Raw genomic sequence first — 25,828 nt, forward strand, 5'->3', positions numbered from 1 at the left:
AGACAGAGCCCAGACCTAAATCCTATTGAACATCTCTGGAGAGATCTGAAAATGTCTGTACACCGTCACTTCCCATCCAACCTGATAGAGCTTGAGAGGTACTGCAAAGAGGAATGGGCAAAAACTCCCAAAGACAGGTGTGCCAAGCTTGTGGCATCATATCCAAAAAGACTTGAGGCTGTAATTGCTGCCAAAGGGGTGATTACTGATGTACATGTGATTTTTCAGGTTTTTTATTTTTAATAAATTTGCAACAATTTCAACAAATCTTTTTTTAGTCATTATGGGGGATTGAGTGTAGAATTTTGAGGAAATAAATTAATTTAATCCATTTTGGAGTAAGGCTGTAACATAAAACAAATGTGGAAAAAGTGAAGCGCTATGAAAACTTTCCGGATGCACTGTACATAAAAATGGCACAATCCAATATTGATTTTTTTAAACAAATTTCAAGAACTAATTTGAACGCAGCCACATTTATAAAAAATATATCTTCCAGAATTTAAGCCTTGCAACTTTATTATTTATTTGAAAACTATTTAATAGCAAACTACTCTTCACTCTAACCAATTTGAATAAATAAGACCATCCACTTCATATGTATATATTATAGAATATATTAGTTCAGCTATGATTATATAAAAAAAAAATCTATAACATAACCGACTTTTCATTGAGAATTTGCAATCATATCCTGCTCGTTCTCTCCTTCCACATACAAAAAACAGCCTTAGCAAGCAAATAAAACTGAGCCTACATGGTTTGTTCCCGTGATGTTCCTATTAAACCCAATGACCTTCGTCAGTGTGGGATTGATAAACCAGAGGGCTCTTTTCATATATTCTTCGTCAAAATAAACACCTTTTAGGTCGCTTTTAAAATCTGACTGGCCTGATTTGAGGCTGAAGGCGATTTTGGTTTGATTTAACGAAACGTTTAACATTCACCAAAACAATCACAGTGATCTCACTCCCAAAAAATGACAACGAAAAAAGGCAACATTCCCTTTCGCGAATCATGTGTCAGTATATGCTATCTACATGGGACTATAAATAAAAGAAACAGTTTCCAATACGGGAAGCTAGGAATCCTGCCGCTCTGCATGCTGCTGACTGCTTGGGGGCGTGTCTGTGGGAGCTCCACCCACGTCCTGTCCAAGCCCCTCCCCCTCATCCATCTGTTCCAGTTCGCTTTGGTCCAGAAGCTCAAAGTCCTCTTCTTCCTGGGGTACGAGCGTAACGTCCGGTTGCTCCTCGGTGCTTACCTCTTCCTCGTTTTCTTGGGATGGCGACTCAACTGGCGATTCCATTGGACACGGAGGTGTTTCAGACGGAAGAAACGAAGCCATCGATGAACCTTCGCTTGCTTCCGTCGACCGAAGGAGGGCAGAAAGAGTGTTTTGTACTACTGTAGATATAGCCGTGCTTACGATTTCCTCGCTGAGGGCTTCCAGGGAGCGAGCAGGTCTCGAAACGCTCTCTCTCGGAGCACCCACAATGCTTTGGTGTGCCACCACCCCCGCTTGTCCGTGTCCATTGAAGTGCGTGTTGACGAAGTGTAGCGGAGATGCTAAGTGTTGAATAAGGAGGCTAGCAGGGGATAGAGCTTCCTCCTCAGAGCCGGATGCTCCTGTTGGATCAGACCCAAGAACACCCAGCGGGAAGTGAAACAGGCCCGGTTCAATGGAGGGAAGTTCATCTACTGATGGAAACTCTGCTAGGTCTCTAGTGAAGGCCTCTTCTGGTTCACTGTGCACACTTTGTTGGTCAAGATCTGCTGAGGAAACACAAGGTAATAATTACAGAGGCATTCTTATGCTGCATTCACACCAGATGCGGATGAGCATCAAGCACGAGTAATTTACATGTTAAGCCAATGCAAAGACGGGACTAGACAGCCTATGATGCTATTCGCGCAAATGAGGCAGCGCGAGTTGTACGTTTTGCACGTTTGATGCTTGAATTGGAAAATCTGAACTTCGGCAGACATTCGCACCGCGTTAACCATTCAGGAGCTTGCTCTTGTAGGGGCGCGATTATGACGTAGCGCCTGTTGTTGGTGTCCTGAGGGCAAATCCTCTTGCCGACACCGGACAACAGTTCATCAAACTGAGCTCACCACTGAAAGCCTCCATCATCCAGCTATAGTTTCTGGAGATGTTGATGAACTCACAGAGCTGGGTGCACCTCAGAAATCAGGATCACGACCCCGAACAAATCTACGCCGTTTTTCAGTCTTCCTAAAGCACAGCTATTATCTCAATAAAACCGATGTTGGCCATTTAGCAACAAGTCACCAGGCAGACAGAAGCCCTGTCCATGATGCGAATCCCTATTCATTTTGAAGTTAATTTTAACGCGCAAATGAAGCGAATTTATTACGCAAATGAAGCGAGTAAACTCCAAATGTTCACTCGTCTATTTATTTATTGGCGCGTTCCGCATCTGGTGTGAACACAGCATTAGGTTGACTGAGATGGAGAGGAGTGATTTCAAAACAATGTAAGCATAATTTAATTGCTAAAAGAATTTCCTAAGTGACAAATTTCATATTTACATACATATAAATACTTCATCGCTTTATCCAAGAAACATATTTGATGTTTGTTAAATGTCTTAAATGTAATTTTCTCACATCATCTTTCATCTTAAATTTATAATTATTTTAATTTTATGCGTCATTCACTCATGATGCAGTTATCTCAGTGCATTTTGTCTTCTCTCACTGCGTAATCAAAGGGCAAACTTAAAAAAAGAGATGCAAATCATATGTGTCTCCAGTTTTAATTTAATTAATTAAGCAAAAACTATATACATACATACATACATATATATATATATATATATATATATATATATATATATATATATATATATATATATATATATATATACAGTTGAAGTCAGAATTATTAGCCCCCTATTTATTTTTTTCTCCTCAATTTCTGTTTAACAGAGAGAAGATTTTTTTTCAACACATTTCTAAACATAATATTTTTTAATAACTCATTTCTAATAACTGATTTATTTGATCTTTGCCATGATGTCAGTAAATCATATTTGACTAGATATTTTTCAAGACACTTTTATACAGCTTAAAGTGACATTTAAAAGCTTAACTAGGTTAACTAGGCAGGTTAGGGTAATTAGGCAAGTTATTGTATAATGATGGTTTGTTCTGTAGACTAGCGAAAAAAAAATATAGCTTAATAATTTTGTCCTTAAAATGGTTTTTAAAAAATTTAAAAATGCTTTTGTTCTAGCCGAAATTAAACAAATAAGACTTTCTCCAGAAGAAAAAATATTGTCAGACATACTGTGAAAATTTCCTTGCTCTGTTAATCATCATTTGGGAAATATTTAAATATGAAAATAAATATTTAAAGGGGGACTAATAATTCTGACTTCAACTGTATTCATATATATATATATATATATATATATATATATATATATATATATATATATATATATATATATATATATATATATATATCAGGGTATATGCAGGAATCCTAAAGGTAATTTCAATACTTAAAGACTTTTTAAAGACCTTCTCAGAATATTTTAAGACCTCATCGCCACTTCAAGTTCTAATCAGTATCAAACCTTTAACTTAATAAACAGTTGTTAATAAACAGCTGTAGTTAAATACATCTGTTGCATGGTTGTGCTTTATTGAACTCGCACCAGCGTCACATCACCTTCCTGCATTTGTCGCAAATAACATGACGTCACACGGAGCCATCACAAGGAGCTTGGCCGGACACGCCCCGGCCTTAACCAATCGCGTGGATCGAGCACGCCGTTGTTAATATAAGGAGGTAAATTAATCTATTTATGCTTTTTTTTGAGAAACACTTTGGACAACGCTTGAACAAAACTTAAGACCTTGTAAAAATGCAATTAAAACAACTAATAACTTTTAAGGGTTTTAATTTTCTCATAATTGATTTATCAATTTTTAATACTTTTTAAGAATGCCGCGGACACCCTGTATGTGTATATATACATATATATAGATAGATATATACACACACACACACACACACACACACACACACACACACACACACACACACACACACACACACACACACACACGCACACACACACACACACACACACACACACACACACACACACATACACACATATAAATACTCAGGAAATAAGCCAGAAAAAAATAATGCTACAAAACATTTCCAATTTATTTAATGTAATTCTATTATTCAATAACTTTATATTCTTCTAAAGCTACATAATGAAATCAAAAAGTGCATTACAAAAAAAGTGCAATCAATCAAAAAAAATGCAGCTCTTGACTCTGGAGCCACTTATTTGAATCAGCCTGACTCTGCAAAACATTACATTAAGGCTACTAAATGTACCAGCACAATCTATTTTACAAGCAATAAAGATGTCTAGTTGTAAGAGTACCTTCAGAGAGGTCTGTGAGCTGTGGTGTAGTGGCTCTGGACACAGAGAATCCTCCACTCTCCAGTATAGACGCCTCCTCATCGGACAGCTCAGAGTCAGTAATAGCCATCGCCAGAGCTGTGGTCTTCACATCCACCTGCGCCAACACACAACTATCAGTTACACCACAGTCCAAAGCAAGAAATTAACACATTTACTCAGTAAGGACACATTTAAATGCTTAAAATTTGTATTTTTTAGACATTTATCATGCTACAAAAGTGACTCTGATTGATGGCTGCTTCTCACTTAGGGCTGTTTATGCTAATGAGGGAAATTTCATCATTAATGGGCGGGACTTTCCCACTTCTGATGACATGTACAAAGGGAGAATGTCAATCAAAGTGTTTCTCCAGACTGTTTTTTCAAATGTGATTATAAAAAAAATGAAACGATTCATTTTTAATGTTCGAGGTTGACGATATTCACCCAGTGTGTCATGACTGAACCCCTGTATTTAAACCCCACTGTGTGTAAAAGTGATTTCTGCATAATAGGTCCTCTTAAAACTACTTTGACTCATATAGAATATAACAGACTAATGTTTAAAACTCTTTAAACAAACAAAAGTGATCAGTCGTGTGTCTGAGGCCTTGCAAATATTCAATAAAAAGAATTGAGTCTCATTAAAAAACAGTGGCACTGAAGTAATTGCTAAAATACTACATTTAATAGAGCGGTGGATCATTTATATCAGCGTTGTACACGGTCATGTAACCCAGCACTAAAAGTGACTTAATCTGTAAAAATACACAATTGATTTCATGCCTCAATGAGTTGCATGAATAACATTCGCAGATGCTTTTGTTCTACCATATGTGCGGTGTGAACATTTACAATTCAAGGCAAATGAGGGTATCTATAATATACTGTATAATAAACAAATGTGGCTGTATAGTGTACCTTTGTAGATATCATTTATTTACTTAACAAAATCACACTTTCATTTTCACCTGACTTCTACAGTGTTGCTTAACTTGCTTCCATGGTAGAAAGACAAAAAATAACACTACTAGGACTCTATAGGGCTACAGGTTTGACTTGTGGTCATATGGGCCGGGACACACCAAGCTGACAGTCGGCCGTTGGGCTATTTCAGGCCATTAGTTAGTGTTAATTTGCCATGTTTCACAAGACAGTTGCCAGTTAAAGAGAGCGTGCTGATTGGTTATTCTGAAGTGATGTAACCAAGTAAACAATTCGAATCAAGAAAAAACACAAAGTAGCCGGCTGTAATTTGGCTACATTTCCCAAATATTCGCAAACAATATAAATTATGATGGGGCGTTTACATCCGATGTGCCCGCACCGCGTCATTTGCTCAAATTGCATCATTAAATTTTATTTATTTTTCCTTTAAATATCTTTAATGTAATTCTTGCTTATGTCCCCCAAAACTGTAAACCTAGGGGAAACACCTAAAGTGAAAGTAAAGGCCGATTGAAGGAGGCTCATTCTTTATCCTTGTGCTGCAGATGGTCGGTTTAATGTTTTCTCGCAAGTGAAGCGTTCAGTTTCAAAGTCCACCATGAAAATAGCAAATGCGCCACTGACTCTTAAAGGGAATGAGAGATGAGACTCTGATTGGTTTATTCTCAAAACACATCTATAACTCATTAAGAGAATAAGCACAACCCTGTTATACCATGCACCACACCGCAAAGCGTATTTTTACGTCCTTAAAAAAGCAAAAGTGGATTCGGACACACCCTTATTGCTTTTGCCCCATGCGCTTTAGACTTTGTGCCTAGAACGTTAAAATAGAGCCCTTAATCTTCTGCTTTCCCTTTGTGCAATGAGAAACTACTGCCCCTCACAGGTGCAGAAAGACACTTCCTCTCATTCCCATGCAGAGCAAGCTTTGGTTTCAGTCGGCTGCCTATCTGTTTATTGTGTTCACATGCAGCTTTTTGGTTCAGACAGGACCAGACATGGCCGACACAAGACGACAACAAGGTTTGTTTCGTCAAAGCTTGTTGTTTGGCATCAGCTTGGTCTGTCCTGGCCCTAAAACATAGCCTGTATCAGAGGTTACTCACAGTAGGGGCGAAGCAGGACAACTCCTCCTCGCTCTCACTCTCCGTCTCTGCCCTTGGTTCATCACCATCTTCCTGCTCCTTCTTCATCTCTGCACACACACACACACACACACACTTTTTCTAAGCAAAGTCTAACAAGAAGTGACACGCTAACAACAACACGCTTCTGTACAAAGAGCCTTTAACTGTGATCTCAGTAATTGGAGAACCCGATAAGTGTATGGGTGTTCCCAGTACTGGGTTGCGGCTGCAAGTGCATCTGTGTAAAACATGCTGGAATAGTTGGCGGTTCATTCCGCTGTGGCGACCTCTGAAATAAGCCGAAGGAAAATGAATGAAATTAATATAGAGTTAAATTGTACACATAATATTTACGGTCAAAGTTATTTGCAGGACATTTGAGCATCTCAGAGCAACACTGCAGGTTTTCATTCCTGAATGAATCTGTTTTAGAATGAATCAAGTGAGTCACTTTCTTTATTAATAAATGAATCAGTTGTCTTGAATGAATCATTTGAATGACTCAATCACTGAATAATCCTACAGCACTGGTAGTTTTAGTGTCATATTTACGGTCAAAACTACCCAAAGTACAAGCACAAAAACACTTAGCTAAGTAGTATTATTTAATCATTGTTCCCCCCCCAAAAAAAACAATTAACTACTTAATATTTTGTTGAAGTATGTGTATTTAAGTATTTTTAAACAAATGGTTAGCAACCTAGGACACTAAATAAAAGCAGCGCTCTCACTTCTCTTGTCGTATTTGCGGCGTTGTGTGTCTCCTTTCATGCTGTAGTCGAGTTTCATCAGTATGGGCTCCAGTCTGGTGTACATTTTCTGGATCAGCTCATGGTAAACCACCAGCGGCCACAGCAGCACACTCAGCACTAATGCAGGACACAGAACACACAGAGTTAACCTCGATGTGCAATACCACTCAGAAAACATTTATACTTTTATTAGGCAAGAACGCGTTTAATTGTGACAGTGAAAGACATTTATATTGTGAGCAGATTTCTATTTCAAATAAATACTTTTTATAAACCTTCCTATCAAAAAATTGTTGAAAAATTATAATAGTTTTACTGATAAATAATTGTTTCTTACAGGTGCAGTATGTAAGTTTGACACCCAGTGGTTGAACTAGGTATTGCATATTTTACTCCTGGAGCAAAACAAATGCAAGTGCAGGTTGCCAGATTGACGCCACCAACAGGAGTGAGCCTGACGATCGAGCCTAAAGGCTGATTTAAGTCGTGTTCTATATGAAAGCATGTGATATGTGACATGCGATAGAAGGAATATTTACATATTAAAAGGAGTTTTTGTTCCAACCAACAACTCGAATTGATATAAAAACAGCTTTTATTTCTTGCAGCTGAACAACAAAAAACTGACAATGACCACCTCAGGTACACCTCATGTGCTTTATTCAGTGTTAAATGCTAACAATGTGAGTTTGAATGCCCTTTTACATGACATTTATTGCCATACTACTGAAAGCAGCAGCAGATAGTTCACCTCAGATCTTGAAAATAAAATAAACCGTTTGAAATTTAACTTCAGAACTGGGACTCCAACACATATGAGCGATTCAGCATGTACATATAATAATGTTAAAGAGGTTTAATATGTATTAATTAGTTTAGAAACCTCACCATTTCATGAGTGAGTGCATATTCTGTGCTTCTGAATGGCTGTATTTAAATTTCTGTCGTGTTTCGTCTGGTGCAAACAGCCAAATTGCTCATCACTGCAAATCTCATCACGTAGCGTGTTGTTAGGACACGGGGTTACAATGTAACCTGCTCACCTAATGTTTGCGTTCATAATTTTTTTACTATTTGCTAATTAATAACCTCATGTGGAACTCTGAATCTGTGTCTCATTTCGGAGTCTGCTACTGTCCACCGGAGGTCACAATTCAGTCATGGATGCTTACTTTGAAAGCCTTCCTGACTGAATGAATGAATGAAATACGCGGTTTTCCATCAAGGCAACCGGGCTGCTGAAATATAATTGGCTAAAGTGCCATTGGGCGAGTTAAAAGAACCAAATCAAAGACACCGGTTTCGGCACGTAACACACTTTTCAAAGCAGAATATCTGACTTCAGCATTGTTTTTCAGAAAAACAAGAATGTTCACTTAGCATGTTGCTTAAATATCTGCAAACATATTATGGTACTTTTATGCTTTAGAAGAGTCAAAAACTTCTTTAATCAGCAAATTTGAATAACTATTGAAGAAAAGTGACACTGAAGACTAATGAAAGATGCAGAAAATTCAGTTTTATATCACAGGAATACATTTAATTTTAAACATAAACAGTTTAATTTGTTGCAAATGTCTTTTTGATAATATAAATTCAGCTATGGGGACCATAAAATCCAATAATAATAAAAAAATAATAATCCTATATGCACTTTTTAGCTTTGTGAAAAATATAGTTTGAGCCACTGTAGTATAATTAGACTATTTTTTTTAGCAAAACCAAACAGAAATACTGCTAATATATGTTTCTGAAGTAGTATTTTATTTAGATTCTTTCATATATAGCAATGCAACATGTTATGTGGTATGTAAGTGCAGTGGTGGACTTGAAAAGCTGAGCGCTGGGCAATTTGAGTTGCTGGTGCAAGGCAGCAGCAGTGTGGTTTGTAAAAGTAACATCTGGAAATAAAGAAACAAACACAACTGAAGGACGTCTGCTCACATATGATGTAGGTGATCATAACCCCGGGAATGTAATGTCCAACTACGGCCATCGTGAAACATCCTGAACACATCATGATGCAGAACTGATGAGGAGAAACAGAGACGATTGATCAGTAAACAATTTATGGATATAAAATATGATTGCAATATAAGGAGGTCTCCATCCCATCATTTTAAATTCAGTATGATACCAGTAGGCCTACATAGACCTACAGTATGATAACATAGACCAATGTAATACTTCAGTTTTGATGCTAAATCAATACCAATGATACCATAGGCAACAAATACCAGTGACAGGGTAAATACAACAATCATTGATTTCATGAATTCATTTTCCTTCAGCTTAGTCACTTATTTATCAGGGGTCACCACAGCGGAAAAAACCGCCAATAATTCCAGCATATGTTTTACGCAGCGGATGCCCTTCCAGCTGCAACCCAGTACTGGGAAACACCCATACACTCATACACTATGGCCAATTAATTTATTCAATTCACCTATACCGCATGTCTTTGGACTGTGGGGGAAACCGGAGAACCTGAAGGAAACCCACACCAACACGGGGAGAACATGCAAACTCCACACAGAAATGTCAACTGGCCCAGCCAGGAGTCGAACCAGCAACCTTCTTGCTTTGAGACGAAGGTGCTAACCACTGAGCCACTGTGTCGCCCATGTAGATTGAAGTTATCTGTATCGGATCTGTATTTGATCTGATACAGATCAGAGCAAACCATTTCTTAACTATTAAACGGCAGACCCCCATACATCTTGTTTTGATGTGCTTCAGGGGGCATCAATTGTTAATTAGGGGGGTCTGACCCCTCCAAACCCCCCTGTAATTCACATAGAGTTATAGAGTTCAATTCAATACCACTTTTTAAGGACTCTTTCAATACATTTTAAGACCTCATCGTCCCTTATTTCCACTGGTAACATTGGCAACCTTTTAATTTACAGTATATTTACTACATTTTGATTTTCAAAAAGAAAAATTAAAGAGCAAAGGCTTGTGATCATTGGCTGATTCCATATTTTAGAATTTGACAAACTAGAAAAAAATAAATGAGTACGAGTATATACTTAAATATATAAGTCTATATTTTTAGTCTACAAAGATTTAACTTATCAGACGGTGATGGCCATGAATCACTCAACTAGTTTATTCCATCGAGGTGCGCTATTTGCACTTAGCCTAAATAGACACTCCAAAATCTGCATTCCTCCATCTAATCTGCAGCTCTAGCATTTGACAAAGGAGAACTTCCAGAATTGCTCCCAGTTCAGTGCTGGACTCGGTTAAACTCCTACAACAGATGAAGATGTGGACTGTGAGCCACAACCTGTAAGTGTTTTTATTTGTTAAAATTGATCAATTACATGCACAGTTTCTAGCGTTAAAGACATGTTGTAGCGAGGACGTAAACGAGGATGTAAACAATAAGAAATGCAGTTTAGCACCGCTAACAATTTAGCTACAAATTCATATTCATCAGTCAAACCGCTGCAAACACCCACAATCTTCAGCAGCGCTTTACCGATTTCCCTGCGTTCTACATCTCAGATAACAACTCACAAAAGATAGGAGAACATTTCATATTACTCACACATGCTTATTCTGAATATATGTGAAAGACACTTGTCAGATTTTACTTTAGAGAGCAGGCGTGAGCTGTGTGCTCTTCATTTTTCTGTCTGATTCAGCCAGCTAACGCTGCTAACAGTTGCTCTGACTAGACCGTTTACACAGCGCAAAAGCTCATGCTTGTAGGGCTGTGACGTTGTGACGTGGAGCCGACCCGCGAATAACAGCACATTATTTTAGCTGACCAATCAGAGCCTCCTGAGGGCGGACCTTTCAGAGGAACAAGGAAATATGACAGTTGTTTTCATGCTAGCTGAGCAGCTGTATATAATCAAAGTAAGATTTATGAAAAAATAAGCTGATTTTCTACAAGTTAAGCATGAGCACACATTGCTTTGGAACTTATAAACACAACTAATCCTTAAAAAAAACTGTGGACCAACCCTTTAAATTTCTCTAAATACTTTAAAAAAGTTTGCAGACACCCTGAGTGATACATACAGACGACCAAAAACCTATAACTGAGGCTAAGCTAAGCTAAGCTAAAAGCGCTCCCACCAGACCCAGAGACCGGCTGAATGGAATAAAAAATAATAAAACTTTAACTGTAACATGAGCCCATTTCCAAAAAGAGCGGCGTGTTTCTGTCATATTGCACAGCCCTAGCTATGGTTATAAAACCTCCCCCACCTTGCCGTGGTTTTGCCGCTTGTACTGCAGCATCTCCTGGATGTAAAGGCTGAAGGTGAGGTAACTCTCTGCAAGATGATGGCTGAGCTCCTCCACACTCAGCAGACGAGGCTGATCGCTCAGCGCCTCTCTGTAAAAGCACACACAAATTAACTTGCAAATAAACTTCAGGTACTTCAGGAGTACATTTAGACATTTACATTTAATCCTTAGGCAGATGCTTTTGACTAAAACAATTTACAATTGAGGAGGCATTCAACAATTCAACGAGAAGAGGCAATACACACTAGAGGAGCAGATAAACTGTTATTGCTCAGAGATTTAAATGCTAGGGTAAGGAGGGAAGTGTTTCTACAGCTGGTTTGTCAAGCAAGTGAGAGTTACACTTCATAAATGCACAGTGTCCACAGGTTTGATCCTTTCTTTGATTATCTGGGAACCTCTAACTCTTTAAGACTAAAAGCTTGTCTGTTAAGACTCAATCTGGACAACAGAAATGTAATCTGCCTATTGGTAAAAAAAATTTGTATTTTATGTCCTTATTATTGATTTATATTTGGTTATGTAATTACATTTCATTATTTTTATTCAAATTTTTCATGTAGGGGTCAGGATTAAAATTATATGAATGATGGATATTACCTTATAACTCAATGTAAATTTCTGATGTTTTTGCACACAAAAAATAAATAAATGTATAAATGTATATATATATAAATGTATATATATAAATGTATATATATATATATATATATATATATATATATTATAGATTAATTTTAATCTAGATTAATCTCACTGTAATCTTGAAATTAATCTAGATTTAAATACCTCATTTGAATTCTGCCGAAGGCATTATATGTGTGCTACCCAAATAATGACTAAATATAAGTCTTTGAGAATGGGTTTCTGCCAGGTGGCGCATTAGACCAGGGGCTCATCTCCTGTTTCCAAAATGCATCACAAACTGCTTGAGAAACTGTTCTACTATGATAATTGGTGATGAAAATAAATGATGTTCAATAAGATGTGCTTGTGTTTACTGTTTATTCAGTTAAACATGAATGTTGAACTGTAGACCTACATAAGCTCAACAGCAATTTTTGATCACCTTAATCCGACTAAAGTCATAACTGAACTAAACAGAAATGGAGTTAAGACATGTGGAGTATGACTATATTAGTGGCATTATTGAAGTAAACACTGTGGTCAAACTATTACCGTCATGTAGGACTTTTTGCCATATTTTCTGACAAGATCCACATACGTCTGCACACACACACACGCACATGCACACGCACACACACACACACACTCTTTCCATTTGGCGTGAGTTACTAAATTCCATAACACTCTCACCAGTCCTTACTCCTTATTTGTGTCTAATACCCCAGTTTGTGATGGGGGCATGAATGAAATGTTCATGAGTGAAAGTGGAACTGCCTAACTGCAGTTGAAGTCCCCAAAATTACAGGAAACACCTTAATTATATTATTGTCTATTAAGGCAAATAACTATTACAGATGTCCATCTAAGCGTAGTCAGTAGTGTCTTTGAAGTAAGTGAAAGATCCAGAAGGGCATCCTGCTGATTTGATTCAGAAGGGAACTTGTTTGTCAGACGGCTCACCGGTCAGGTATACATCCGCGCTAAAATATCAAGGTAAAAGTCATCATAGCTTGCGTAGAATATACCCAGCTCCCAACCCAACTTTGAGAATAGATTAACAGCGATATTTTTTTTATAACATTACGTTAAAGCTGATAATGGCCCACCATTAAAATATATATCAGAAGTACCACTGAAAATGTCCGTCACCCAGCTGCAGCTTCTGGAGGATTTGATGAACTCACAGAGCTGTGTGCACCTCTGAAGGACCCAGGCATGGTGCTGAATGAATCTATAGCATTTAACAGCCTTCCTAAAGCACATAAAGCACAGCTACTCTCTCGAGTCACCGTGCAGACAGATGCCCCTTCCATGATGTAAATCAGTGTCTGTTATAAAGTCAATTTCACACACAAATGAGTAAACTTAAAAAAATTTTCAATATTCATGCAAGCTGCGCCTGGTGTGAACACCCTATAAGAAAGCGTCTGATGCAAATGTGCAAAACTTGTGTAGGTGTCGCTTAAAGTGTCAGAGAGATGAAAGAGTGCATTTTCTACAGGTGGTTTGTCAAGCCCACTCACTTGTGTAAGGCACACTCAAAATTGCATAATTAATGTATTATTAATTGTATGCATCAGTGCTCTTTGGATAAGGGATTTTTAATGCAGTGTTTCACAACCACGTTCCAGCTCTGCATATTTTCCATGTCTCCTTAACCAAACACACCTGATTCAGATCATCAGGGCCCGGTTTTTCAAAAGTAATCCACAAGAATTTTGCATGACGGAGTGGATCAAATCTTGAAAATGGGTTTTTCAAAAGAAAAAACGGATTACATAATTGGATTAGATCACGTAATCCAATCTTGCTTTTGATCCAGATCAAACCTTTAGTTTGGGTTTTTCAGACCTTTTTTGTAGGATTTGGATCACTTTGATCTAGAAAATCTGGATTAAACTTATCCCATCAGAAGGGTGGATTCAGCGTGGATTTCATGCCCAAAATGTAAAACAAACCTTAAAAATGTATCAAATAATACTATATTTGGATCAAGCAGTATATTACAAGATATCCTATTTATTCATAAGGTTTTAATTGTAAAAAAAAAATTGTTTTTGTTCATCCATCAGGCTACAGTGATTAGGTAGGCTTTAACGTATTTAGCCTTTCAGTATAAGCCTACAGCAAAGTAGAAAGAGTTTGGCCTCATAAAATAATATCCCAAACAGCAGTCAAAATTGACCAAAAACAATACATTTTATTCTGTCACTATTTATATACATTTATATATATTATATATTATATATATATATATATATATATTATATATATATATATATATATATATATATATATATATATATATATATAATTTAAATATATATATATATATATATATATATATATATATATATATATATATATATATATATATATATATATATGCATCACAATGAAAAATATTTTGTTTTTAGAATATTTATTAGTGATACATGTAATGATTACTGAATAACCAAAAAATGCAAAGAATGGCAATCACTGATTTTTTAAATCACTTTCAACAATTGCAAAAAGAGACTGAAAGGGCAGAAGCACAGCTACGTCTGGCAGAGGAACAACTGACTCTTACTAAACTGCAGCAAACTAAGGCCAGACTTGAGCCTCCTAAAGGCTACGCTCAGACAAGCTGGTCTCTCTACATCAGATGAGGAAGTCTGAAATTACTGTGGAGTTTTTGACATTACCTCTTTTTTTTTTATTCAATACATCTATATTTGAAACTTGTTAATGTACAGTGAACATCCTCAATGTACAGTGTTTGTGTTGTAGGTCTTAAATGAGTGGAATGCTGGAAGAGGATGGGGTGGGGTTTTTCTTGTTTTTAGTTTTTTCTAAATGTGTGTGTTTTTTATTTAAAAAAATAAAGTAATATTGACCCCACACTGGCTATTCTACTTGTTGCTCTTTACATATTTATAGTTCTACATTGTGATTTCTATCCTGTTTGAGCACTGGTTATCCAGATTTAGTGATCCTGAAAAGTTCCTATCCGGATCAGATTCATCCAATCCGATGTTGCTTTAAAAAACTGGCTAAAAAAGTAAGCTGGATTACGTGATCATAGATCGCAAAAAAAAGGATTACTGAATCCGGATCAATTTTATCCGTATTTAACCTTTTGAAAAACCAGGCCCAGCTCATTAGCAGAGACTGAAAGACCTGAAATGGGTGTGACAGACAAAGGAGACATCCAAAATATGCAGTGCTGGTGGTCCTCCAGGAACGTGGTTGAGAAACACTGCTTTAAAGTATGCAAAACAATACAAAAGTCCACAGCACTTGAAAAATGAGTGAAAAACATTTAAAAAACGTGGCTATCTTATTAAACTAACATGGCTATTGTATTAAAAACAGCACTGATGTGATGTGATCAAGGGTGGTGAAAATTTGTGTTTTAACTAAGACAAGGAAACAATCTGAGGCCACAGCAAAGGCAAAATGATTAATGTAACTGATGCAAACACTTAAAGAAGGACGGGGTGCTGCTGAGACATGCAGAGATGACTGAAGACACATACCGCTCAATGACAGACACCTCTGGACGCCACGCTGTAAAGAAGAGAGGAGCAAACAATCAGTGAGAATAAAATACAAGATCCACAAACTGTGAATACACGAGGCTCTTAATGATAGCATGTCTGTGTAATTCTCATAAGAAATTGCATCATGGTGATTCAGCAGGGTATACACATGTACGCTGCACTGTAATTTGTGCATTTTAATTGGCTGAAAAAACATTGTGTCACTGGACTAGTTTTGACAACACATTTTGTTCAGTTCACATGCTTTTGGGAGGATTTTCGTGTTTTATTTTTTATTATTAATTAAAGTGATCAAAAATACTAAAAATAAATTGTGAAATATTATACAAACAAATATTAGTTTCAATTTTTCTTGATTGAAATACATTTGAATACGCAATTTTCCCTGTCATGCAATTATTTAATTTATTTATCATTTATTAGTTTTTTTTTTTCACCTTTAATTTGTATAGGACAGTGAAGGTTACAGACAGGAAAGTATTGGGAGCAGAGAGAAAGAAGGGGTCGGAAAAGGACCTCGAGCCGGAAATCGATCTCGGGTCGCCGTGAGCACCATGGTGCTATATGTCGGCACACTTAACCACTAGGCTATTGGTGCAGACATAATATAGATTTTTTTTGATGGAGATAGATTTATTATCATCAATGTTAAAATGTGTTAAATATTAAACATTTATTTATTTATTATGTATATATATAGTGTAACGGTTTCTCTTTTTTTTATATTTTGATATTATTTTTTATTGAGAAAAAAAATGTATTCTTACATTATATATATATATATATATATATATATATATATATATATATATATATATATATATATATATATATATATATATATATATATATATATATATATATATATATATATATATATATACTGTATATACACACAGCTGGAAAATAGTATTGAACACATCATGTTTTTTCCTAGGAATAATAGTTTTAAAGGAGCTTTTGGTATGGAATTAAACCAGATTTTGGTAAAAACTCAAACAATCCAAACAGAAAAATAAAACAAAACCTCACAAATCTGAAAAATGAGTTCTGTGTAATAACAATGAAATGACACAAGGAGAAAGTACTGAACTACTGAAATGTATTTAATACTTTATATAAAATGGCAGCTTAAAGACGCCTCTCATATGGAGAATGAAGTTACATGCATTGCTCAGGTGTGAGTTTTTCACAGACTTGTGTAAAAATCTTGATGTTTCTGTGGGTCTTGTCTATCAAATCTGAGCCTTATTTTGTATTTTGTATTGGATTCACCTCAGGTGATTGGCTGGGCCATTCTACTGCTTAATTTTCTTTCTCTGAAAGCATTTGAGAGTTTGCTTGGCTGTGTTTTGGATCATTGTCTTGCTGAAATGTCCACCCTGGTTTCATCTTCATCATCCTGCTAACGTAGATGTTGGACTGAAGCAGCTAATATTCATTTACACTGAGGAAGGCAGAGGGTTGCTGAAAAACTACTGAGAGATTTCAGTTGCTGTCTGGGTTTTCACTTCCTTTCTACACCTCCCTTTCTTCATGTGTTCAATACTTTTTCCCTGCATCATTTCATTTCATTACACAGAATTTCATTTGTAAACTAATTAGATCTCTGCATATATGGATTTCTTTGGTTGTTACCAACATCCAGTCAAAATTTCAAGTCAACAGCACCTTTAGTTCAATAATTATTTTCCCCGCTGTATTTATACATGTATCATATAAATATATATGATTTATTTTATCGGTGTTTCTATGATGAACAGAACGTTTAAATGAGCAGCGTTTATTTGAGAAATAACTATTTTGTAACTTTATGAATATCTTAACTGTGACTATCAAATTATTGCCTTTTTAAACAAATACATATTTCTTTATTTGTTCAAAAACTGTTTAAAAAACTTGTTTAAAGAAGCTGTTTACTTCTATCTATTGTTATATCAGGGTATACAAGTTAAAATAATTGAATATTCTTCTTCCTTAAAATAATTGAGTGAAAATGAAACTGTAAAACATGCAGAAACATAATTTACAACTAGACTTCTTACAGCATTTTACTTCTCAATTGAAATATTCAGAATCTCCTTGAAATTTTATTGCAATGATGCTCCTAATTTAGAAACATTTCCTTGCAAACACATCTGTCTAATGTGCAAAATACTGTCAAAATGCTGCAGAACTTTCAGCATACCTTAAAGGGACAGTTCACCTAAAATTCTAAATTCACTCACTATTTACTCTCCCTCAAGTTGTACCAAACCTTTACGAGTTGTTTCTTCTGATAAACATGTATTTTGAAAAAAGCTGTAAACCTGTAACCATTGACCTCCATAGTAACCTTTTTCTCTGCTATGGAAGTCAATGGTTACAGGTTTTCAGCTTTCATCAAAACATCTTCTTTTGAAGAAAGAAACACAAACAGTTTTGAAACAAGGGAGAGTAAATGATGAAAATTTTAATTTCAGGGTGAACTATCCCTTTAAATACAGCATGCCATCTTAATTGACTATGCAGTGTGTGTCTCTATCCATAATATGTGTGGCTATTATTCTATTGTATTAACGCATTACCGGTGATCTGCGGCAGCTTGTCTTTCCATCTCTCCAGCAGAGTCAAACCAATGAGAAAAACACTCAGGAGAAACAGAGGCCTCAGGGATGTGGAAGACAGCAGCCTGAAAAACAAACACACACACACACTTCTGTTAGAGCATTACAAGCGAATTCAATTACAAAAACACAACATGTACGTCAATCACATGTTGTACGTAACTTTATTCATTACATTCAATTCTGCATGATTATAAAATAACTGTGGTGTAATTTCCACCATGGTAAACACAGGAAAAGTTAAAACGGTAACCGTTTGTAACTCCTCAAAATGATGGGCAGATAAACATTTAATACTCTGCATAAAAAAGTATATTAATTCATTCATTCAGTTTCCTTCGGCTTAGTCCCTTTATTTATCACGAGTCGCCACAGCGGAATGAACCTCCAACTATTCCGGCATATGTTTTACACAGCAGATGCCACTCCTGCTGCAATCCAGTACTGGGTAACATCCATACACATTCATTCACACTCTATTAACTTATATTAGCAAACATCTCGGAAATTGTACTTTGCTGGTGCTTATTGGAAGACTGTTTTTGCCTAACCTAACTTCGTTTCTTATTGAAGATTTTTTTTGTTATTAATAAATAGCCACAAAGTAGCCTTTCATTGACCGGGCTCATCAACTTCCAGTAGCTCAGGGGTTACGTGACTCACCTCTCACGCCAGAGACCCGGGTTCTATCCCAGACTCTGACAGACAACGAAGAAAACCAAGACCAAGAAAATGACGAAGACCCAGATGAAGATGAAGATCAAGACAACAACGAAGACCATGAAGACCAAGAAGATGACAACCAAGAAAAAGAAGAAAAGAAGAGGAAGACTAAGAAGACTAAGACCAAAATGACGAAAAAGACAAAAAAGCTGACGGCCAAGAAGATGAAGACAAAGAAGGTGACGGCCAAGATGCAGACGACGAAAACCCAGATGAAGTTCAAGACAAAGACCATGACCATAAAGAAGATGACAACCAAGAAAAAGAAGAGGAAGACTAAGACCATGATGATGACAAAGACCAAGACCATAAAGATGACGGCCAAGAAGATGAAGACGAAAACCAAGAAGACAAAGATGATGACGACGATGACCATAATGAAAATCAAGACAAAGACGACGGCGAAGACCATAAAGACCAAGAAGATGACAACCAAGACGAAGATGACGACCAAGACAAAGAAGCTGACTGAGACTAAGAAGACGACAAAGGCCCAGATGAAGATCAAGACAAAGACCAAGAAGATGAAAACCATAAAGACCAAGAAGATGACAACCAAGAAAAAGAAGAAGACGATGACCATGTTGACAAAGAAAACCAAGACAAAGAAGATGACGGCCAAGAAGATGAAGACAAAGACAAAGAAGCTGACGACAAAGACCAAGATGACGAAGACAAAGAAGCTGACGACGAAGAGCAAGATGACGACCAAGATTATGAAGACAAAGTAGCTGACGACGAAGAGCAAGATGACGACCAAGATGATGAAGACAAAGACAAAGAAGCTGACGACGAAGAGCAAGATGATGACCAAGATGATGAAGACAAAGAAGATGGCCACCAAGACGACCACGAAAACGAAGACCAAGCAGACAACCAAGACCAATAAAAGACCCAGATGAAGAAGACCAAGATGACGACCAAGCTGACGAAGAAGACTAAGATGACGAAGAAGACTTAGACCAAAAGACCAAGAAGATAACGACAAAGACCAAGGTGAAGAAAAAGAAGAGGACAAGCAGACGAAGATGACAAAGAAAAAGACTAAGACGAAGAAGTCTAAGATGAAGAAAAAGAAGAACAACATGTCAACTGGCAGTACTTTTAGTAGACTTTTTAGCCAGATGCTCCTCGCATAGCTGTCTGTGGTGCTTTTTTAGGTGCTGGTTGTTGTATTTTCTCTTGCTGTGGAAACAATTCTGCGACAGCTCTTACAAATTACCTGGTTTTATTTCGGGTCTGTGACTTTAAAAAAAGATATTCCCATATTACCGATGTGCTGTTTTTCTTTGATATTAGTTAGTCTATTAATGCTTCTGAAGTGGCAGACGCCATCATCTCACTTGTCTGCGCTTTCCTGTTTGTTTGTTTTTTTATTGTGGGCGTTCCGCATAGTTTGGTTGCGCAATTCTGATTGGGCAGAACGAAAGTGTGCTCACTCAATTGGCTAGCAAGATGGAGGTCACGCACTTGCTCTAGGTGGCGGAAGTTAAATTATATATATTTCATATCAGCCTCTTGTGATTAGCTAATCGCAACATTTAAAATCGTGATTGCGATTCGATTTTGATTAATCGCACAGCCCTAATTCAACTCACCTATAGCGCATGTCTTTAGACTGTGAGGGAAACAGAAGCGCCTGGAGGAAATCCACGCCGACACAGAGAGAACATACAAACTCCGCACAGAAATGCCAACTGGCCCAGCCGGGATTCAAACCAGCGACCTTCTTGCTGTGAGGCGACAGTGCTAACCACTGAGCCACCGTGTTGCCATGTATATGTTATAATTAAATAATTAAACAGTAGAATTAAAACAGGAGTATAAGAATATTTACAATCATATAAAATTTTCAATACAACATGAATGCTTATATTTACAAATATGATACAAAATATAAATGACATATCTATTTTATTATAAACATTTATTATTTTAGAGTTCATTATATAAATAAAACAAATTTTATAATAAATAAATAAAATAAAAAGCATATTTAAAAAATGAATACATAATAGTATATATTTTAAATATATATATATATATATATATATATATATATATATATATATATATATATATATATATATATATATATATAATATATATATAAAACAACTCCTCGATAATAAGATGATAAATGCTTAAAATATGTCAAAAATACCACAAAAGTACCAAGGTATGACCACATTTTTACTCTTTATACAAACACATACACATTCACACATACACATACATACAGTATGCACTAATAGGGTTGGGTACCGAAACCCGGTACCATATGAATTTCGGTGCCTAATTTTGATGCCACTGGTGCTGCGACAAGGATGTAAGAAGCATAAAGGGGTGCACCAAAGGAACAGATACTGTATGTACACGTTATGTCACACAATCTCTAAATACTTAATTCGAAACAACTTTGAGGAATACGGACACCGTCTGGGATGTTAGGTGTTTGTTTTTGTTGCTTAGGGAATGCATGCACATAGGTAACACAAGCAGTATAGCGCATCCGTCATACACCATAATTTTGTGGCTCATCAGTTCAGGCACCGTTTTGGCACTGGTACCATTTTAAAAGTATCGATTTAGCACTAGTATCGAATTAACCCCAAACAATACCCAACCCAATAATAATGTTAAATATAAATGTTCTCATATACAATTGTATAACATTAACATATATGGCTAGTTATGATTAAGCATAATTATGTATAATATACTTAATCACATGATGTCAAAAGCAATAGCCAAAACAAGCTTGACAATTCTCTGGCGCTTTCAAACTAACACCAAAAGTACCAAGGCGTGACCATGACTTTGAAAATTACACCCACACCTTAACTTATTTTGGTATTAGTAAATATTACAATGCTGTACATAAAGTATTACCACATGACACAATAACTGTCCTATGCTACAGTACGTTTTGTAATCAAGCAGAGTAAATATAATGTAATGACTGCTATTTTCACATACAATAATTACAATAAAATGTCCATAATCTACTGTATATTTATGTATACTATGGTAAACACTGTAATCTTCTAATATTATCCTAAACCACAGCACATGCAGAATGAATTCTGTAATCATGGTGCAATATTTACCATAACATGTAAATAATCTACTGTATATTTATGTATACTATGGTACAATTCTTATGTTATTATTTTAAACCACAGCACAACCACTGCAATATTCACATACAATATTTACCATAAATTGTTCATAAACTACTGTATATTTGTATGGTAAACTATTGTTACCATGGTAATATTCTAACATTAATGTTATGATCCTAAATCACAGCACGTGCAGAATGACTTTTATATTCACATATAATATTTACTGTATATTTATATACACTACGGTAAACATGGTATTCTTCTAATGTTATTATCCTATACGCCAGCACAAGCAGAATGACTTATATATTCACATAAAATGTTCATAAAGTAAATAATCTACTGTAAATGTTTGTATACTACAGTAAACATGGTATTCTTCTAACGTATTATAAACCACAGCAATATTCACCATAATATGCACTGTATACTCATTAGGGTAAACATGGTATTTTCTTCTACAACACTATTATCCTTAACATCAGCACATGTAAAATTACTTGTATATTCACGATACAATATTTACGATAAATTGTTCATACTCTACCATCTATGTACTATAGTAAACTACTGCTACCATGGTATTCTTCTACCATTAATGTTATTCTCCTAGACCCCAGCAGATGCAGTATAAATTCTACATTTACATACAATATTTACAATAAAATGTACTATAAAATGTACTGTATATGCTATATGCTTTGCACACTACGGTAAACATGGTATAATTCTAATGTTATTATCCTAAACCCCAACACATGGAGAATGACTTCTACATTTACATACAACATTAATAATAAAATGTAAATTATGTACTGTATATTTATGTATACTGTGGTAAACATGGTATTCGGCTAATGTTATTATCCTAAACCACAGCAATACTCCCCATAAAATGTACTGTATATTAATGTATACTATGGTAAACATGGTATTGTTCTAATGTTATTATCCTAAACCACAGACAACACTACCCATAAAATGTATTGTACATTAATGTTTACTATGGTAAACATGGTATTCTTATAATTTTATTATCCTAAACAGAACATGCAGAATTACTTATATATTCGCATACAGTATATATATATATATATATATATATATATATATATATATATATATATATATATATATATATATATATATATATATATATACATATATATATATATATATATATATATATATATATATATATATATATATATATATATATATATATATATATATATATATATATATATATATATATATATATATATACACACTTGTATACTGTTCACACTCTACTATTTATGTACTATGGTAAACTACTGTTACCATGGTATTCTTCTACCATTAATGTTATTCTCCTAGACCCCAGCAGATGCAGAATAAATTCTACATTTACATACAATATTTACAATAAAATGTACCATAAAATGTACTGTATATGCTATATGTTTTCCACACTACGGTAAACATGGTATAATTCTAATGTTATTATCCTAAACCCCAGCACATGGAGAATGACTTCTATTTGAACATACAATGTTCATAAAAAAAATGTAAATAATCTACTGTAATTGTATGTATACTATGGTAAACATGGTATTCTGCTAATGTTATTATCCTAAACCACAGCAATACTCCCCATAAAATGTACTGTATGCTTATGCACACTATGCTAAACATGGTATTCTTCTAAGGGTTTTCTCATAAACTATATTCACATACAATGTTCATAATAAAATGGCAATAATCTGTATATATTTATGTATACTACGGTAAACATGGTATAATTCTAATGTTATTATCCAAAACCCCAGCACACGCAGAATGAATTATTTATTCACAATACAATATTTATGATAACATGTAAATAATCTACTTTAATTGTATTTATACTACGGTAAACATGGTATTCTTCTAATGTTGTTATCCTAAACAACAGCAATTCTCCCCGTAAAATGTACAGTATACTAATGCACACTATGGTAAACATGGTATTCTTCTAGTGTTATTATCCTAAACAACAGCAATTCTCCCCGTAAAATGTACAGTATACTAATGCACACTATGGTAAACATGGTATTCTTCTAGTGTTAATATCCTAAACTATATTCACAAACAATGTTCATAATAAAACGCAAATAATCTACCGAATATATTTATGTATACTACGGTAAACATGGTATAATTCTAATCTTATTATCCTAAACCACAGCAAAATTTACCATAAAATGTACTGTATACTAATGCACACTATGGTAAACATGGTATTCTTCTAACGGTATTCTCATTAACCGCAGCACATGCAGAATGACTTCTATATTCACATACAATATTTACGATAAAATGTCCATACTCTACTGTATATTTATGTATACTACGGTAAACAATTGTTACCCTGGTATTCTTCTAACGTTCATATTAGCACATACAGCATGACTTATATAATCACTTACAATGTTCATAATAAAATGTAAATAATTTACTGTGTATTTATGTATACTATAGTATGGCATTCCTCTAATGTTATTATCCTAACACACCACAGCACAGCACATGTCAAAAGAACGACACCAGTTAATACCATGGTAAGAGTAGCGCGAATAAGCTGCTACCACAACACAAACACGGTAAACTACGACATGAGGCATCGACTAACTAGCAGATTAACCCGTTCACCAACTACTCGTGAGGATTAACAAACTAACAGTTTTCTTTCTCTCACCAGAAGAGCGTGTTTAGGGCGAGCGCGGCGATGATGCTGTGCAGCGGCCTCTCCCAGACCAGCAGCCGCTGAAGGAGCACCACCGCGGGCTCGCACTGCGACAGACACCCGCGCAGACGCTCTCGCAGCCGCCGCAGCTCCGGTTCCTCCTCCGCGCCACCGGGCGCCGGGAACCAGGCCTCCAGACCCGCCGAGCAGGAGGACACCGAGGCCCGTCTGCTCGCCATTGTCGCTCGTCCAGTGTTGTTTGTGTGTGTTGATGATGACGGGGTTTGGTCAGGAGAGGCTCGTCATGGATTATTAGAAAAAACAGAAACACACGAAGGATCTAACAGGCTCTCCAGGTAATCACGTGCTTACTGTTGTTTACCGCGCCCGCTAGCGACTCCTTCTGGCCGCAGCATGAACTTAACATTTTATTTCACAAATATTAAATTATTCATTGATTTGTGTTAAACAGTTAAAAAATAAATAAAAAAAAAAATAAATAAATAAATAAATATATATATATATATATATATATATATATATATATATATATATATATATATATATATATATATATATATATATATATATATATATAAATAACTCATACATTTTTCCGGCCATTTTATTAGGTACACCTTACTAGTATTTACTAGGTTGGACCCCCTTTTGCCTTCATAAGTGCCTTAATCCTTCGCGGCAGTTTCAACAAGGTACTGGAAATATTCCTCAGAAATTTTGGTTCATATTGACATGATAGTGTCACGCAGTTGCAGCAGAATCTCCCGTTCCACCACATTCCAAAGGTGTTCTATTGGATTGAGAGCTGGTGACTGTGGAGGCCGTTAGAGTACAGTGAACTCATTGTCATGTTCAAGAATCCAGTCTGAGATAATTCACGCTTTATGACATGGCGCATTATCCTGCTGGAAGCAG

The 25,828-nt window shown here is 35.7% G+C and overlaps 1 protein-coding gene across 2 annotated transcripts; it reads right to left on the bottom strand.

The window, feature by feature from the left end:
• Window positions 1–501: 501 nt before the first annotated feature.
• On the bottom strand, window positions 502–25,262 carry retreg2 (reticulophagy regulator family member 2). 2 transcript variants are annotated; one of them, XM_056463005.1, is made up of 9 exons: window positions 24,905–25,262; window positions 18,296–18,399; window positions 15,705–15,735; window positions 11,515–11,644; window positions 9,235–9,319; window positions 7,270–7,407; window positions 6,518–6,606; window positions 4,440–4,575; window positions 502–1,773 (listed from the first exon to the last, which is right to left on the bottom strand). In XM_056463005.1, the coding sequence occupies exons 1-9, from the start codon at window positions 25,129–25,131 to the stop codon at window positions 1,082–1,084; spliced, it is 1,632 nt and encodes a 543-aa protein (XP_056318980.1). In that variant the 5' UTR covers window positions 25,132–25,262; the 3' UTR covers window positions 502–1,081. The 2 variants fall into 2 exon arrangements, with proteins under 2 accessions (XP_056318980.1, XP_056318979.1); XM_056463004.1 differs by having other exon boundaries at window positions 502–1,776.
• Between the last annotated feature and the right edge of the window lie 566 nt (window positions 25,263–25,828).

This window comes from Danio aesculapii, chromosome 1 (genome assembly GCF_903798145.1).
Source record: "Danio aesculapii chromosome 1, fDanAes4.1, whole genome shotgun sequence".
Taxonomy (NCBI): Eukaryota; Metazoa; Chordata; class Actinopteri; order Cypriniformes; family Danionidae; genus Danio; species Danio aesculapii.